Source organism: Aptenodytes forsteri, unplaced genomic scaffold (assembly GCF_000699145.1).
Source record: "Aptenodytes forsteri isolate BGI_AS27 unplaced genomic scaffold, ASM69914v1 Scaffold269, whole genome shotgun sequence".
Taxonomy (NCBI): Eukaryota; Metazoa; Chordata; class Aves; order Sphenisciformes; family Spheniscidae; genus Aptenodytes; species Aptenodytes forsteri.
In genome coordinates, this window is record NW_008794418.1 from 1,041,120 (window position 1) to 1,060,488 (window position 19,369).

The window sequence follows — 19,369 nt, forward strand, 5'->3', positions numbered from 1 at the left end:
AAAGATTTACAGTAGCCAAATTCACCAGCGAGGGAAAGCACACACAGCAGCACGTTGGTAGTGTGTGCCAGCACCGGGGCCTCGAAGAGCACTCATAACTTTTGTAGTCTTAAAAAGTAGAAAACAAGGAGTTTGCTATTTAAAGTTCAGGATATATGTGCTGAAACAACACCCGTCCCAGTTTGCAAGGACTGGAAACAGTCACAGGGGAGAGGGACATCATCCCAGAACTGCATTAACAGAACAGGGAAGGCGCCTGCCGTGACTGCGGCTTCTGTAAATAATCAAAAGGGAAAAAATAATGTCTGAAGGCATGGGGGGAGGGAAGGAAGAGCGGAGAAGAATCTCAGTGTTGGTGCTAAGCAGGAACTTCTCTGGGAGCTGCATCTCTAACATATTTAAAACAGCAAGGAACACCAGTGAAATACTTTGCATATGTCAGTACTTTGGAAAAGAAAGTATTGGAGACCATGGCTGTCCCCACCAGCAGGTATCATTCATGTAATGGAAACCTAACGGTGGGGGAACCCAATTACCTGTGTGTGCTTATTGTTTAATTGCAGCAGAAGCCCAGGAAAGATTTAAAACATAAAGCTAAGTCCTTGTTTCATCATTTCAGCTCAGTACCAGCTATGAGCTGACTTAGGTTTGCCACGAGGCTCTCACTTGCTCCACTCTCCTTCCCCCCCGCTACCCGTCCCCATCCGTGAAGAACTCATAGCCACTAAGTTCAAATCCTCCAGGATCTGAGCAGGGGAAGCCTTTGTGTTTCTCACCGGCAAGCCATCAGCTTGATATCTGTCCTCGGCAAACAGCTAGAAACCTCCTAAAACCAGGATCAGAGGTGTGCCAGTGAAACGGCTGGCTGGGAAAACACCACCTCGTTCCCGTGGGGAAAGCTGAGCCATGAGCTAATGGAGACAGGACAGCAGCAACCACCTTCTGCGTGCAGCTCGTAGCTCATCTTTTCTGCAGCTGCACCTTTTCATTTATAGATGCACATTTCAGTGCCAGCAGTATTCTCAAAGAAGATGGTAAAAACATGAGTTACTATTATGCCTCTTTTGATACAAGAGATGTGCTGTGATTTGATGACTCCGTGGCGTCTTACACGAAGTTAGGTGAGAATACGGCAAAATCCCGCAGTCACAAGTTAGCACCTCCACGGAGGGCATCATGTCCGTAGGCAAATTGTGACTGCAGAAACGCTGTGCACAACCTTCCCGCTTCGGTTCCTGTTTCATACATATTTTTCCCTACTAATGTACTCACATATCAACAAATCACCTTAAGTAAGCAAAGAGATTTTTTAATTGCTAAGTGGTTCCCAAATGAGAGCTTCAGGGCTGACAGCAGTCAGGCTGAAGCAGTTTCAGGCAGGTCTGGGGAGGACTGATGCACAGTCACCACTGACAGAAAACCCAGCGCATGGCAGAAAGAACATGAGACAAATCGCATGCCACATCACTGCGTTTCCTCTCTGATTTAAGCCGAAGGTTGCTGTTAACCTAAAACAAAATGTGCTGTCTATTGGTTCGTATGGTGCCACGAGTGCCTTGGAAATAGAAATGGAAACTGAAACCCAGGCTGTGATGTCTATATAGCATTTCTACGAGTTCTTCTAGGTTTGTTGGATTCATTCCCAGATGTGGCTTTTGCTTTTTTAAAGTTGTAATATGCCAGAATACCTCGAGACAAGTGAGCACGGTGTCTTAAAGGAGGTTGTAGTTTGCAACTAGGGCTCTGTGAAATTCAAGTGCTCGGTTTGTGGAAAGCATGACACCAAAGAGAGTCCCCTGTGAGCTCTATTTAGCAACCACCTCCCATCAGTCAGGAGCTGAAGCCCACTTTATAATGCAACTACTTCAGAATAGCAAGGCTATCAAAAAAAGTACAGACTTTCCATGTTTTTCCTCATTTTGTTCAAATCGTGGATCATCAGGTAAAAAACAGAGCGTGATGGGGAGCCTCTCAGACGTGCTCGGCCGAAGCACCATGTCCTTCCCGCGGTCCAGCTGCACCCCATGTAACACCCCACCTCTCCTGCACCGCCCTGCCGGCAGCCTGCAAGGGACAGCACGGACCGACACGGGAGACCTTACGACATCTCCTTACACAACAGTCTTTCTTTTTCTCTTTTAATATATTAAACTGTGTTAAATTTGCCTGTGTTAAATTGCCAAAGCTATATGCATGAAGGGAAAACTGAAAAAAAGTTATAAAGTGATTTTCTACCCTGCTGACAACGTCATAACTGCAAACAGTTTTGAAATTTTGCATCACAAAATGAGGGTCCCACGAAACCCCTGCACTGCAAACGTCTTGTGTATTTTTCCTGAGGAACACAAAAAGCTGATGAACCAAGTGGTTTCCTACTCTCACATGCTCCAAATGGTTAATTTTGTTCAGTATCCTCGCACTGAAATGGGCAAGAATCCTCGCAGCTGATAATTATGAAATAACGTGGCCACAGGGGAGTTCCCTCCCCATTACTACTGGTTAGGGATTGTCTTATGTCCTGGAGCAGTAGAATTTTGATTATTTAATTGAAAATATATATATTAGCATGGATGTTCTCGTTAGCCATAAAATAAAATATCTAATATTTTCAATCTTGTTGCATCAACATCTTGTGGCAATGAATTCCAAGGGCTAAAAGCAGATTATGTGAAAACGTCATTGTTCAAATTTGCCACCTTTCAGTGTCACTGCGTGGATTCTCGCATTAGGAAAAAAGAAAACAAAAAGGAAGGGGTGGGAACAAATAACTGCCTATTTGCCTTCTTTATCTCTTTTTATGTCATATGCAGAATAAAAAATTTGCTTTAACTGAGGTAGAAAAGTATTGTCAATTATCCAGCATATCACATAATTTCTTTTCAATTAAAGCTTCTAAAAAACTCTATCTTCCATTACAAGATCTTAAAGCCAAGAGTTGATATTCTCCTTTAGTTCACAGGACTGATCAGTTCCCAATGACCAAGTAAAAATCCAGAAAGATTTTTTTTTTTATTATCTGTGTTCTAATCAAATACGGGAGTTCCTAAGCTGGTGATTACAACTGCTACCACTTGTACTTGCAATATCTGCTTTACATATTTATTTGGTAAATCAAAAATAGAGGTTAGCTAAAGAAGCAAACCTACAATAATAAAGCATCTTCTTGCAAAAAGCTTTTAGTGGTTTCTTTATCATTAAATTTAAACTCATTTTTCCTAGTTTTCACTTCTGCAGTTAATAACTTTTATATAGCAATCCTATAATTACATTAACAAAAAAGTAAATTTCCCCCATTTCTCACAGCATTACTAGTATTACAGCATTAATGGTATATTAACCAGTAAAACCGCAAATTAAGTCAACTTATCTTCCACTGATAGGGCATGAATTTGTAATTTAGGCGGGTTTGAAGTTTTCAGTGGTTTTTTAACTATTATCAAGCTTCTGCTTTTCCCAGTGTAACAGTAAAACCCACACAGGAGTCGTTTTCACATTCTAATCACCATACAGCACTTTTTATTTGTTTCCTGAAATACAGCAAACACGGGAAGTCGATTCCAGTGGAGAGCGAAACAAGACGTTTGGCTCTGGACACGAGGACGTGTCAGGGAGACTTGGTGGCACACCGAGAGACAGTCAATGACCAGAGCCAGTGGAGCGTGTAGGCTTCTCCAGAAAAGATTTCTGATACGTGTTTTTCTCTAAGCATGACCTTCTTAGCCAGTGCACACCCTCAATATTTCGGTCACGTCCATCATACGTTATCCTCAAACTCACGTGCTACAGAACATGTCAGTGGAAGCACCACCTCTGCCGGCAAGTTCAGTCCCGGGCAACCAAGTCCAAGCTATTAGTGCAGAAGAGCGTGTGGGACATCTATTTCAGGCCCACCTATGCACACACCACAACACACCCACACCACCACACACCCACACCAACAGCCTCAAGCACACACACAGCTACAGAATTGAGTCAATAATCTGCTAACGAAGAGGCAGGGGAAGCGTTTGTGAGCATCTGCCTTGGCTCCGGTGCCCCTAGACTCAGCACCCGCAGCTGTAGCCCTCGCATCCCACGGTGGGGTGGGATCCTCACCCAACCTTCAGGGCTTCCGAGCCAAGGAGGAGAGGGACAACACAAACTCAGGATAAAATGAACAGATTTCAATAATAACAGTCAAAAATATATCTTTGGAATATTAGATTTATGCAGTGGGAAGGAACCATCAAAAATGTTCCATTTCAGAAAAATAAAGGCTTACTGAGCTAGTGAAGCACAACAGAAACACTCAGTGATAAAGGACATCACAGCCTTTTATAAACTGAACCGGTGGTTTCCCAGATTTAATATGCATGAACAGTGCATGTGAGTCCTCTTAAATCCAAGTACCAAACCCTGCCTGTTTAATAAATCTCACCAGTACTCCACTATTAGACAGGGGATTAAAACTAATCTATCAATCCCAAAACCAAGCACAGAGTGGATTAAAATGCAAAACACATGAGGGTATGAAGATGCTTAATGCTAAATAACAAACATTTCAATCACAGAAATCATTTTTATCTTCTTGTTTATGCTAAGTAGATACTATTAGGCTTAATATCTGTATTAACACAAGTAGGGGAAGAAACAGTTTTAAGGAGACCTAAATACTTGAATGCTACTGTATTGCTTGCAAGCAGAAGCTCTCTTGTTGAAAGTGAGTACACCATGGTGTTTAAAATAATTGTTTACTCTCTGAGGCCAGCTCAATGGTGCTTGACCTTTTTCTATTTTTTTAACCCAAAGCAATGCACCCATAGGATCTTAAGAAAGACAGAATTCAAACCTGTTATTTGCATCGTAATATCTGAATATCACATTACCCCCAACACTGGTGTTGTCACAAATGTTAGTCTCATACCCTGATGTTCAGTGCAGCTTGTCAATGAACTGCGGTTTGGGGTGGGTTTTGTTGCTTTTTTTTAAAGAGTAAATGAAAAAGAGCTCATCCCACCATGGTATAAATATAATAAGCAAAGACGTGGAGAGAAGTGTGGAACTGTGTTTGCCTGTATGAAACAGGGGAATGACTAAATGTGACTCACACAACGGCTCCCAGTTCACCCAATAATTCACTTTATCATTGTCACTCCAAATTCATAGCAACGGGATGATGCCCCTTTCTGGCATTGTACGTGAGCAGCATGAAGTTACACATCTATATCTGCATTTGTCCATCTGCCTTGCGGAGATAAGGATTTGGGAGTGTTGCACCCAGCTGTGGTAAGAGAAGGTACTCTGTATGTTCCTTCATGACTTTCTGAGTGCTGGGAAATGCCCAATGTTTGCCTGAATTCATTTGAAAGCATCCAAAACCTGCAGAACTGGACCTTATTCCTCGGTATCTGAGCAAAAACTAACCACTGAATCTATGAGTAATCATATGATTTGATATGAAATAATATCCACCGGGGATCTGTTTGAGGTCACCATCACCCTCATTTCACTTGTAGGCATATCAGGTTGTGAACTGATGTCTGCAGATGTGAAAGCTGGTGCATTAACCCAGTGGTATTATCACCAGCAGAATGTATAATGAGGAGAGCGAGAGCGGCTGGTTTGCACATGAGGATGGATAATGTCACACAAGTTCAGGCTATCTAGCTGGAGAGGAAAATTTGGCGACAGGGAAAAAAAAAGAAAATCCAACCCCCGCCCTCGCCTCCGCAACACTGACTTACGATGATGGTTATTTGTCTGTGGGGTCTTGCTTTTGGTGTGGCAAGAGGCTATGGTGCTATTTCAGCTGAAAAATGCAGTAAGTTGTACTATTCTTGTTTATCTTTGCATTGGCAGCTAAACATTTTTTCTGAAGTGTTGTCATTCAGTAGTCACTGAAGTCCTTCCGCAGCAGTGTACATCCTTAATGGAAAGCATGAAATAAAGAGAGAAGCATACTATTTTTTCTGAGGCTTGAGACAGTTAAATAACAGATTTATGCTGTCCTAATCTCTTAATTTTAGCAGAAGTCACAAATTCAGGAAAAGAAAAAGGGAAGGTAGCAGCAGTTTGATAGTTTCTACATGAATTGAAAACATCGGTATTTTATTTCACAATAAAGTAACAAACAAAACAGCAAGCACACCCTCTCAGCTCATCTGTTTGACAGTTACGTTGCGTATCTGACTACAGCTCAATTCTTACCTGACGTTACCCTCCACACTGCCTGTGTCTGCGTCATCTTAACACGAAGCATAAGCATCCCATTTATGTGTATTGACAAGCTAACAGAAAAAAGCATGACCGTCTAATTTCACAAATGAAGGAATATACATAAGCAGCTCTTATCCCTTTCCCTCTCCCCCAAGGACACTGCTGCACCTCTCACCTGGCTTCGGGAGCCATCTACGGACAAGGCTGTGCTCGCTGTCCTCCTTGTCCCCCTCCAGATACACCCCAAGCCTTTACTCTGCCCCTTCTCCAGTTGTGATCAGCATCCATTCCCAGTGACTGTCACTCCCCAAATGCCCAGAGTGGTTCAATTCTGTTATTTAAAGGCATTTTCATTTTCCCCACTTAATATAACGCTCAACACCAACGGTGCTGAGAAGGAGGTGAGAAGTCAGGATCATTACAAGTAAACAGCTCACGGTTGTTAGCAAAAGATGTACAAAATAAATTAATGACATTATCATCAGTAATTGTGGAAGCACTCATTAAAATGCCATTTGGAGAGAGGAAATACCTTTGACAATGGTAAAATACCCAGAAAAAAAATTAGTCTGTGGCAGCATAGGGCTCAAATAAAGAGCCCATGGGCAGAAGGAGGGGAAGAAAAAACAGTGCAAATGCTTCGGAGTGCAGAAACTATTTGAACCTACATAGCAGCTCTGTATCAGCTGGAGTTATCTAAAGCTCCGCTCCGCTTCTCCCAGTCAGTTCCCAGTGGTAAACAGGCAGTAGCTGTTGTTGTTATTTCCCCTTTTAGGGCCTTTCCTCAGAAGAAAATCCTTGCAGCTGGCAAGCATAGAATAGAATAGAATAGAATAGAATAGAATAGAATAGAATAGAATAGTTCTGTTGGAAGGGAACTACAACGATCATCTGGTCCAAGCTACCAGATGCAACCTGAATGACTGGGGCAGATACGCCCATGTGCAAGTCAGGTCCAGTACCGAGACTTTAACTTACTCTAAGAGATAAAAAAAGTCTGTAGCGTAAGTACTTGTGTCTGTTAAACAGCCATATACATCTTTCAGTCTCCAACTTTCACCTTTGTGCTTCCAACTTTCATCATTGTGCTTCCTGTGCCCTCGTGCCGTGCTGTACGAGGCCAGGCAGATATTGCACAGCCTTTGCAACCACGTTGTTCAGGGACCAGCTGCACCGTCTGTGTGCTTTGGGTACCACTGCCATTAAAACACATTGCCGTTCAGAAATCATCCGTAGCATTCGCGTGACCTGGATCAGCCCACCCCGAACTGGGGTCCCTCTCCCCAGCCAGGGCTGCCCTAGAACAAAGGGGGACTAACGGGACGCTGCGCTGTTGTTCGGCAGATCAGAGCGGGTGGAAGTGTGGAGAGGTTTATAAGATTAATTCTTATCTCTCTGGCCAGTGGGTCAAGTCAGAACCGTCTTTCAACGAACTCTATGGATAATCTCCCTTTATTACTTTCAATCAAACTAAGTGTCTGCAATCTGCAGTATGGTTACTAATTTATTGAAAGAAATTACTTGTAGAGCTTGATTATATAATAGACGAAATATAAAATAGTCTGGGTAAGCATCCATTAAGTTTTTACATATCTCATTGCATAGCAAAGCTTCTTCAGCCTCGCTGCATTAGCACCCAGCAGCTGTTCAGTGGGTGAAAATTCACAGAAAGAAGTGGACATTATGCTTGTCCACTTCCTCATTAAAATAAGAGAAAAAGAAATGTGATTAGGGTTATATTTGGTATCAAATCTAAAAAATTTGCTGTTTGCAAATATTTAACAAATGCGTTTTGTGAGAAATCAAATTTCTAGTGTATTCTGGTTAATGGAATTCTGCTGCAGCCCCTGGACAAAACAATGTAAAGCTGCCTGGATTGTGGAAATCATTCTCCACCAGTGATGGATAATATAGCATGAGGTTTTGCTTGGTTTGATTAATTTCAGAATATTGCAGAGAAGCTGCATAATCCCTAAGATAGCAGAGAAAAGAAGGAAGACATGATGAAGTAGGATAAAAGCGCGTAGTAATGAAGCACAGACTGTTTCATATATTATAGAAAAGCTCACAAACTCATGTTTTTTTGGCAAGTAGCAACCACAATAAGGGGCAACGCTGGAATGCACTTTTGCTTATGCAATTATATTATATGATCTGAGCAGGGGTATTTTGAAAGCAAAAACCTGCTAAACATTTCCACGGCTATGACTGGAGACAGAACAGAAATAGAAAATGCACGTTTCCTTTTTTCTGTTCACAACGGCCATTATTTATACAAGTACTGAATATGGAAAAGGCTCTGACAAATTTACAGTGGTGTTTGGATGGATGAAGATGACGAATGATGGATGAGGGAGGCAGAGGATTCCCTTATTAAAGCATCAAATCTTTCCCTAAATATCAGACATCTTAGTCTCAATTGCTCGACTCATACCAAAAATTACGCAAACCAATGAAGTCAAATTTTGCTTCTTGTTAAAAACTGGAAATTTGTCTTCCATTATACACACTTAATTTCCACTACATAACTTAGCATTTTTTTATTCTGTGCTTTATGCCTATCTGAAATATTCATTTATTAAAAAAAAAGAAGACAAATGTGACAACACAAAAAAAAAAAAATTCAGTACAAATTAGGCAATCGGCGTAATTACAAAATTGCTCTGTTTGGCAATTTTGGGAAATAGTTCCAGCATTACAGTGCACGGCACATTCTCCCGGTGCCCCCGAAGCAGAGCTGCAGCTGCAGGGAAGTCCCCGCTCTCCCCATGCACGGCAGGTGCTGAGCGGGTGGAGCAGCGTGCGGTGCCCGAGCCCCGCAGCCCCGCTAGCGGAGCCACCCGCGCAGCCGCGGGGATGCAGCCACGCTCGTGCCGGCCGTGAGCACGCCGGCGTGGAGAAAATGTGGAGGGGGGGGAAAATACACCTTTCCTCCTGAGGTGATTTTATTTCCTGTACAGCCTTTACTGGGAATTCAGCTGTTTGTGCTTTCCTCTCTCAAACCCTTTCTTCTCTCATTTCGTCATTGAATAGAGTCAGAAGAGGCTGCTAAAATGAAAATGTGTGTGAGGCTGGTGGCTGCCGGCGCTCCTGAGGCAGGAGGCAGCAGCACGGGTCCAGGCTTAAGCACTACCTCAGCAGGCAGAAAACGAGAACAACCAAAAATGTGCAGGGGGAAGCGATTGCCCATCTGCAGCCTGATGCCTTTGCAAGTCCCCCCAGCGCTGCTGGCTGCTCTCAGGACAGAACAGCACAGAACAAAATCCCCTTGGCCAGCTAGATGTCACAGGCCATGCACAACACCCATGGGACGGCCCCTGCACCCCACGGGGCACGCGTGCGTACGGGCTCCCGGACCGAGCAAAGCTGCGCCGGTGTCCCATGCCCCGGCGAGCAAACGGCCGGCAGCGACTCCAGGGCACCGCAGACCCCCAGCAAAACCCACCTCCCCTCCAAGGGCTGAATTTGGCAGAATAAGACAAAGGGCGTTGCAGCCCCAGGGCTGACAGGGACGGTTTCGCCACCTTCCTCCTCACAAATTGCGTTTGTGAAGATGGGTGCTGGACCCAGTGTTTGCCACTCTCCAGCTCACCCTTGTGTAGCTGGCCCAGTGCAGGATGAAACTCTGCAGGAACCGCTGTACGAGTTACTGCCATGGAGTGCCCCTTTATGAAATGGGCCAAACTATAAACAGAAAATTAATAGTACTTTGACGGTGTCACTTGATCTGGTGTATGATCGGCAATAAAATAAATTTGTATATGAGCAAAGAAGGTAATGAAGCTTCAGTCAGTTTTGAAACCCTGCAGATGTTTCTGACGCAAGGCAAACTAAGAGCAAAGATGTCTCACCCAGTTGTACTGTGAGAATTGGACATGCAATGGCAGAACAAAAAAACAGAAAAACTAAAATTCCTGAAATTCATTGAAAGTATTAAGAAGGAAGAGGCAGGTTCGATTCATAATGTGCTAGACGAGGGGTTTGCTAGCTAATAGGCAACTGAAACCCTGTGTTCAATTCCATGATGGAAAATCATATTTTAAATTCCAGAAAAAAATGTTAAAAGTAGTTATTAGCGGGTCTCAGAAAAAGCATTACTGCTCAGCTTCAGTCCTGTAGATGAGTCATTTTAGTTTCACAATATTTCATCCAAGGAAGTATGAACGTATACACCAACTACTACATCAGAAAATGCCATATGGACTTTCTACCGCGTCAAATAAGGCAAGGAGCCTCCAGGCAAGCAGAGAGCAACTGCCAGGACTTATGCCTGTATCCCCTCACCCCGCCTTTGAGAGCTTCATAGGCATAGACAAAATTAGAAAGGTATCTACATTTAAAATGTATTTTCTACATTGTAAGAAATTGCACAGTTTAAAAATAAAGATGAACAAAACTGCTTTGTGTACAGATGGGGACAGTCTGATTCTTTGGGTGTGTACTCATTCCCCACTACAAATGCCCGCCCTGTTTATTAATTTCAGCCTATCCCTGTATTGCCTTAAAACCTACCCCTTTCCCTTTCCAGCTGCACATAGGAGGCCAAAAAAAAGAGCTGCATGTGCCCCTGTTGCAATGAAAAGAAGGAAATACAGTCACGCGAACAAAGAGCAATCCTAACCAGGGCTCTCAAAAGTTCCCCAGAGAAATCGGCGCAAACAGTTGACTTCCCTCGACACCATCACTGATGCTGATGGCCACGTACACCTGGGGCAGCTAAAACTGAGAGCAAGATGGGGGAAAAGCATCGCCTTAAAGCCTCCTCCATTTTATGGCTTCAGCTCGCGGGTGAGTAGCGACTGCTCTCACTTTCTAGCCACATTGCTGGTGCGCACATGGGAAGCACGGCCACCCGAGCACTGACCGTCCGCAGGGGACAGAGGAGACCAAGGGACCGTCCCCGGTGCCAGGCAGGGAGCTGCGGTCCAGGGCTGGGCAAACCGGGGCATGGGACGGGTGCCCCGAGCGCCGGGAGGTACCTGCCTGATGCCAGCAGCGATGGTCCCCACGTCGGGCTGATACGTCCTCCCGGCATGCCTGGGACTGACCACGGGCCAGACTTAGCAGTTTTCTTCCTAAAAGAATCTTTGCATTTTCTTTGATATCCAAAAATCAGCAGTGACTCACTTTAAATGAAGACAGATGACAATAAATACACTTCTGCTGCTTGCCCATTGTCACATACCCACATCCTTCGCCTGCTGTTTAACCAAGACAGGCTCCCCCTCCCCACCGCAGACACAGGCTCGCTCCGACTGCTTGCGTCAGGACTGGCAGTATTTAGCATTTAGAAGTAGTTCGGAGAGACAGGTAGGCATCTATCTAAATTTAAAGCATCTAAGTAACCCTTCAAATTGTAATGAGCAGTTATTTATTGAGGCACAAAATTCTGTTCTGTGCTACTAACAAAAAAAACCCCCAACAAACCCTAAGGAATTTTCATTACTGAAAATGTCTCAATACATGACTTTACTCATGTGAGCAGTTCCTTTGAAGTCAACAAGCTGACTCGCGTGTGTAACTGTTTGTGGGATCAGACACTTGGTTTATCATTTTTAAGTTCTGCTTCAGCACTGAAGGATGATGAAAGTATCTCAGTGGCACGGATCAGAGCCCGTGCGGCCCACCGAAGAACTAACTTTTTTAGAAGAGACTTACTGAAGAAAGGAGAAGCTACCCAAGTATCTGAGCGAGAAGCACGTTCCAGGACTGGAGAAAACGCCGGGGAAGGCATAGAGGGATGTCGGGAGACGACAGCAGCTCTGACCTGGCAGCTGCGGGCAGTGGCACGGAGCGGTTGGGACCACGTTGTGCGGAGCAGAGCAGCAAACCCAAGCTTCGCGACAGTGCAAGAGGAAACCAGTGAAGAAACTTGAAAGGCAGAAATGACAGACTGAGTAACAGGCCAGGCAGGGACGGTAGCTGCTGCGTTTTGGCTAGGCTTGAAGGCAAGAAGTTACCAAAGAAGTGGGATGCTAGGATGGATAAGGCTGAAATATCATGGTTAGAAAAGCCAATACATTAGGATGCTGGATAATATGGGAAAATAGTGTGTAACACATGTAAATCAAGTCTTCTCAGCTGTAATGTATACTAGTGACCATCCTATTTCAAAAATAACACTGCATAATTAGAGGTGATTCACAGCAAACCATCAGGAATGATTAGGGATATGGAAAATCTCTCATATGACCAGAGGTTGAAAGACTTTTTTTTTTTTTTTAACCTTAGCTAGGCAATAAATAAGAGGAGACATAACAACAGCATATAAGATAATGAATAACCTACAGGGGGTAGATCAGCTGCTTATGGGCTATCTCATAACACGAGTACCTGGGCATCCTCCATGAAATTAAAAGGTGATGCATTCGAAACCAATAAGGGGAATTTCTTTCCACAAATGCAAATTAAACTTGGGAACTCCCTGACACTGAACACACCGAGCAGAGGAACACAGACAGATGCAAAAATGCAGTAGATATTTATGCTAATATGAAAAAATATCCAGAATTATAGTAGTTAATGGTAACAATTTAAAAAAAAAACAAAAAAAACCAAACCCCACACATTACCTCATACAAGTTGTGGTTTAATTCACTTTCTAATTACAGGGAATCAAAAGAAAAAATAGTACATGGGCAGACGATTGCACGTGTCTAACTCAACATTTCTTGTTCCCTTTTCTGAAGCATTTGGTCCGTTAACGCAGGACAGACTACTGGGTTAGAGGGAGAGCAGGCAGATGCTGTCAGCTCCCCAGTCATGGTTTTCTCTACCAGAGAGCACACACACACCAAAAAAAGGAAGAAAAAACAAGAATTCTCATTCTTGCTCCCAGATCTGTGTGCAGAGCTGACGATGTTCAGCCATCACCTAAGGCAGCGATTCCAGGCTTGGTACTGGGCAGCACGTGGTGCCCTGCGGCCACAGTGCCCAGCTGCCAGCAGCACACTCGCACTCGTGTTTTCCAATGATTTAACATTACTCCTGCCTCTTCCCACATCCAAATTCTGGAGAAAGGAGACAACAGCCTACGCCAGTGGCCAACGCCTTGTCCACCCCGGCCGTGGTGCCCATTCCCTGTCGGGAGGTGGTGGGTTTGCTATTGGAGGAGGGTCACCCGCAGGGCTGCGGGCTCCCCAGGGACTGCACTGCCATCACCCAGCCATGCCGTGGCCAGCAGCAGGGCAGGCGCAATCCTGCCATCAGCCACAATGACAGCATCGCCTCGTCTGGCTGAGCGGGGACAGCTGAAAGGTTTTTCAGCGCAGCTCAGTGTGTCCCATCTTAAGAAACTGGTTTGATTTAACACCTCCCACAAAGTGAGCCAGCAGGTTCCTGCACCTCTTCGCCCATCGCTGCCCATCCTCTCTGGTTAGGCAGCTGCTTTGCAAACCTCCCCAAACCAAAGGCATGGGGGAGCAACGAGCACACCAGCACTGCTGCCCTCACCACATCCCACCTCTTGCTCCAGCACTGGGACCCCTCAAATGCCTCGAGCGCAGAGCAGCCTGCAGGTGCCAGATCCCACCCTGGAGCCTCAATCCTACCCGGCAATACTGCGCCACGAAGCCACAGTGCAGGAGGGGGCAGCCGGCGATGAGCCGGGCAGCCCCAAGCAGCTTGGCAGCATCCCTGCACCGTGCCCTTCTCCAGCCCACTTGCAGCCAGCTGTAAGTTGTGAAAGAGTCAAAAAAAGTATATATTATATTTATTAAATATATTATTATATATTTATTGTAATTCTATTTATTATATATGTATGCAAAGAAAAGCTCTCCCTCTGCAGCCCCCTTTTTCTGTCAACACAACTCTGAGTGGAAGACGCAGATGCCACGACTCAGCTTTATGCCTAGGACAAAGGACAAATCCTGCCGACCCCCATGTCTTTGCAACACCGTCAACACACCGGAGTCGGTAATGGGAAGGGTCATTCCCTGCGGTGCCTGTTGCCCACTAGACATGTGCCCTGGGCCATAGTCCCATCTCAGCTGCAATATCCTATACAAAAGCAAGCGCATCCCGAGCTGGTACAGAAGGCGGCTGCAGAGCCATCCCATTCCCCATCACGGCGGCTTGTTTTGCTGCTCGGCCTCCCCTGCCAGCTCGGAGGCCCAGACAAACCCAAGCGTTGGGCTCATCAGCCTCCCCAGCAGCTCTGGTCCAACAGCAAAGCTCCTCTCGATGCCCAGCTCCTTGTGCCGTCTCCTTGTCCCCTGCCTGGCACCCTCCAGGCTGAAGCCTGCAGCTCTGTCACATATTTATTATCCCAAATGCTGATGAGGCTGTAGAAAGGTTATTTTGCACCAGCATCCTCACAAAAACGGTTTCAGAGCCTTGCCTTTTTTCCAGATGACAGCTAAGCATTTGCACCACACTTCCACCACCAAAACCCCAAAATGCTAAATGTACGATTTATGCGCTCCTTTCTCTCCAAAGCCCCATTAGCTCTCTATTAAGTTTCATGCGTGCACCCACTTTACCTTCAGACCACTAAGCTGTTTGTAGATTTTACTCTTCAAAACACTTCCCTGTTTTCCTCTTAGCTACAGAGCTACACACGCAAACCCTCCAGATGAAAAGCCCACAAACAGCACAGGTTCTGCACTCCTGGGCTCAGCATCCCAGGAAATGGAATCCACATGAGAAAATATCCCTTTAACTGCCTTTTTATTAAAGCCTGTCAGAAAGCGTTTTCTCCCTTTTTTGTGGTGAAAAAAAAAAAACCCACTCCATTTACAAAAATAATTGTTTGGCGCAGTTTAATCAAAAATGCAAAAAAAAAAACGCTTTCAAAAATTAGTTGTTGTTTTTCATGTTAAAGGTCAAAGATTTTCAATCAAGACAGATACTTAGGTGAAAAATTCCATTTCCTCACAACACCATTTTTAGCTGGGAAAAAAGTGCGAGTGAAGCTTTTTTTCAAACATCTCTTGCTCCTCAGCTTAATTAGTTTTATGTGCTTGCCTCGCGTCACCGGCGCACAGTGCAGGATGCTGCCAACCTCTCCCATGATCCTACAGGCAACACCAACATCGCCGCCGCCGTCACTGCACGCCAACACACGCATGGGGAAGAGGAATAACGTGCATTAATGGCGACGTGAAACTTTTAGAAGCGCCTTTGCACTGGAAATCATTCATAGTTTCACTCTCCTGGGAAATATATACCTTATCTGGGTCTCAGTAAGGGAGATAATTGTATTTTCAAGTTGTCAAGTTGCATATTGCTTCTCAGTACCTGCCCATACATTTTATACGCTCCTGTATACCTGCTGCATGCCTGTAAAGGTAAAGTACTACAAGCGAATATACGCAACAGCAGGGAGACGGATGACACGTGACTAAACGAAAAAAATGATGGACCCTTATTCAAACAACAGTTTGGAGAGGGTGTGGGGGAATCACCTGCAGGTAAATTTTGATTTGTTTGGTTTTGCTTTTGTTGTGAGTGCTCTCAACCCACAAAATGAACCTCTGCAAAAATAAATATGTAAGAAAAGCTAGATAAGATATAAAACGTACTCCCATCAGTTTCTTGATGGTCTGCAGCTACATGTTTGCATGGAAGTCAATAAAATTCCATGCAGTGTGTGTTTTTTTCCAGTGGATGCAATTTTTAGAAAAAAAAGTTATAAATAAATTATTAGTTGGGTAAAGCTGCATTTGTTCTTAAAGGAGAAGAGGATCAAAGTAAGGCAGTGTGAAAGAGAAGGCAATAGATACAACTAGATTAGGCTGCAAACACCTTTAACTCTTCTTTTATTACTGCACCTGTTAGATTCATTTTTAATGATTTTTAACCTTATAATTTTATATTTTAAGTCTCTAATAAGTCACATTTACCTCCCTTGGGTGATGTGTTTTGATATCTATTTATTTATTCACTTTAGTACCTGAATGGTTGTGGTAGAAAAATCTTTCCGTAGTATATTTACATGGCAGAGTCTAGAAGGAAACCTGCAGTTCTCATAATATTTCTGAAAATAAAATAAAATATCTCCTCTTTTATTTGTCTTTGAAGCAGTCAGTAGCTGTGGTGGTTTGGCTCCTGCTGCACACCTCACACCGCATCCAGGTGAGCAGGTATTACCCCACTCGCAGCCCACCATCCCGCTCCCACGAGTGGAAAGTGGCACTGCTCCTGCAAAGGGGAGACCTCCCAGACCCAGCCATGCGGGAGACCAGGGCTGTGGGTGCACAAGTCCTGTGCAATACATATAGACTGCATTAACTGTGCATTAAAACATACTTGTAATCTCATTTAAAACATCTAAATTACAATTTATGCAGCAACAGGACAAACCATAACAGCGGGAAGAACAACCTGCTACAACATAATGACTGGGAAGCGTCTCCATCACTTCAGGCAGTGACCTGTCTGGTTTGTACCTCTAGCCGTGGAGAGCACCAGCAGCTGCCAAGAGAGAAGTAGCTCGATTTCACCCATCCCCAATTTCTAGCTTTGTGTCTACAAGGCATGGAGACTTGGGAGAAGCTGGTTGGGACCTGCAGTGACATAGTCTTGCTGCCAATTCAGAAAACACCGCTTCTTCACCCCTTGAGCTTTTGCTAGTGCTCGCAGCCTCCACCCAAGGGATCTGCCTAGACCATCCCTTGTCTTGTATATCCCAACTGGCCAAAGTAATGGCGATATAAGGAGTTTAGCAAAGGAATTTCCTCACCAGTCATTTTATACTTAAAAGGCACTAGAGACTTACAAACACTTTTGAAATAATAAAAGCCCTGACAGAAACTGTCCTCACAGCAGACTCCAGCTCTTCGGCCATCCCAAAGCTCGCAGGTTCCCATCCAAGCAGGAGCCTCCTCCTTCCCCCGCACCGCCTGGACCAGCGCCATCACCCACATACGCTCAAACAGCACAAAACCCACCTTTGGTTTAACCTCCTCCTTGTGTTACAGACTGAGGGAAAACAGATGTCTCGGCTGTGCCGGTGTTGCTCACAGAAAGGCTGTTGTGCTGCAGCAGCCCTGCATCGCTCTTCCATGCCTTCGCAGGGATGGTCTCCCAAGAAGGCGCATTCCCCCTTTATTCAGTGGGGTAGCATCCCAGAAGATGCCGTTGTTGCCTTTTCTTGGGCAAGGTTAGGTGCATTTGACACACAGCCTCAAACGGAGTTTCCTAGATAAGAATGGAGCTCTTGACAGAATGCAGATAAATGCATTTTATCATATCAGATAACAATGTTCCGTGAAGAAGATGTTGCACATAACCAAAGAATAAAAGAAGAGACCGCTTTGACTGTGAGCGGCACTGTAACCAGCAGGCAGCCCACCATCTTTTAACACACAGAGGTGCAAAACCAGCAATCAACACACAGTCGTCTTTTTGGTGGTATTTGCCCAAGGACCTGGTGTACAGAGATTTCTCCTCATGCCGGGGAAGATGGACCTAACTGTGGTTGGCCAGGGTAATACTGATGCACCAAGCAAACTGCAAGATAAACTGTAAAGCGATAAAGTGAGAAGAAAGGGCCAGAAACACCAAGTGACAATGAAAAAGGCTGGAGAAGCCCTGAAGCAGTGAGCAGAAGGGAGCAATTTTACCGCTGTATTTTAGATGTATAGTAATTTTCTTTTCTGCTAATAAACATGCTATGCCACACATGAAAGCCACAGTCACAAGAAAATTATTTCAGGATCACGTGTGGGATCCCTGAGTGTCTGGAGGAAGGCACAACGGATCAAGTGCTGGACGTTTTGCTAAGGAGATGCAGGTGGAGGAAGTTTGGACAGGACAGCCAAGGATCAAGACATCCGACCGACGGGCGAGCGCAGCTGCGGCATGCCCAGACCTTCACCGGCCGGGTGAAGGAGGTGCTGGCTGGAGACGCCAACACTGACACAGTAGCAACTGGCACAAGACAACAGGAGCCCCGAGGCTCCCAGCCACTCAATTCCACTTTTTTTTTTTTTCTTTTTAGAAGTGGAGAGAGATCAGTTGATGCCTCCTAGTCCCTTCCAATCACGTTGTCTGTGATTTCCGTGATCTCCTAAAGCTGAGGAGTTTAGTCCTCATTCAAACAGAAAGTCTGCAAGACCACAGAGTGAAAATCACGGGCTGATGTCATGTTTAAGGTCTGGGAAAAAAACCTCCAGGGCTTATTGGGCTGCCCTAAAAAAAGGGGCACGCTTCAACACAAGCTCTTCAAGACAGCAACACAACTCTCGACTGCAGTTACGCGTCTTGCTCTGGATATGCTCTGAGAACACAGAAAAGTAATCCATCCCAAGTATTATGGCTTTTCTATAGACAACACATCCAAAAAGGTTTCTAAATGTAGGAAAACAAGTATATAATTACATAATTAAGCAGATGCACTGCAATTTTTCTTTTATGTTACTCTCTATATTTTTAAAAGGCAACAGGACAGAGCTGTGCTAAAAAGCAATAAAGCACGGGTAATTTAATACTAAATTACATCCATATTGAAAAGTTTACATGAAGTTGAGAGCAGACAGAGGTCAGGTTTTCAACAGGACTGTCTTTAATTGTGGCCATCAGTTTTAGCAATCCAGATCTCTGGATCAAAGACAAATATAATGCGTTTCCACAACACCGAATAGTGAAAGCAGACAGTAAGCATGGCACTATCTTGCACCAAAAGGTCATAAAAATTATTATCAGAGGGGGAATATGTCTTGCTGTTCAACACACACCTTTGCATAATATACTGTATATTTTCAGTAGTTACATTTTTCTAGCAGATTTTTCAGCAATCAGGAATGTAAATTAAAAATTTTACTATTAGTTTTCAGATGCAAAGGGGTTTTCTTGTCCTCTAATAAATGTGCCATCTTTTTGTAGGTCTTTTTTAATTTCTTTCAGTTGCTTTCAATCATACTTTCAGCCCAGTGAAACAATTCCTCCCTCCTTAGTGAAGAGATGTGAGCTGAGACACTGTTTTCTTTCAAAGGGGGGGGAGAAAAAAAATCAAATGAGGAGTAAATTATCAGTAAATCAGATAGAAACAAGTTTCCTAGATCTGCAGATCCATTGCACAAATGAAGCAATTTCATCTCTGCTTGCTCGGGGGGGGGGGGGCGGATTTTAAGTGGCCAAGGGGGACTGGAACGGGATGCTAGCAGACGAAGCATCACAACATTTGCATGCATAGACCACTCAAATCTGCACCAGGAGACTACTTGTGAGA

General features: G+C 44.4%; 1 protein-coding gene across 1 annotated transcript in view; it reads left to right on the top strand.

Annotated features, from left to right (window-relative positions):
- Positions 1 to 1,176: 1,176 nt before the first annotated feature.
- PSMD7 (proteasome 26S subunit, non-ATPase 7) overlaps positions 1,177 to 19,369 on the top strand; it is a 136,346-nt gene continuing 118,153 nt past the window's right edge. Inside the window, exon 1 of the mRNA XM_009289446.2 lies at positions 1,177 to 1,182. Coding sequence (XP_009287721.2) covers positions 1,177 to 1,182 — 6 coding nt within the window. The remainder of the gene's footprint in view (positions 1,183 to 19,369) is intronic.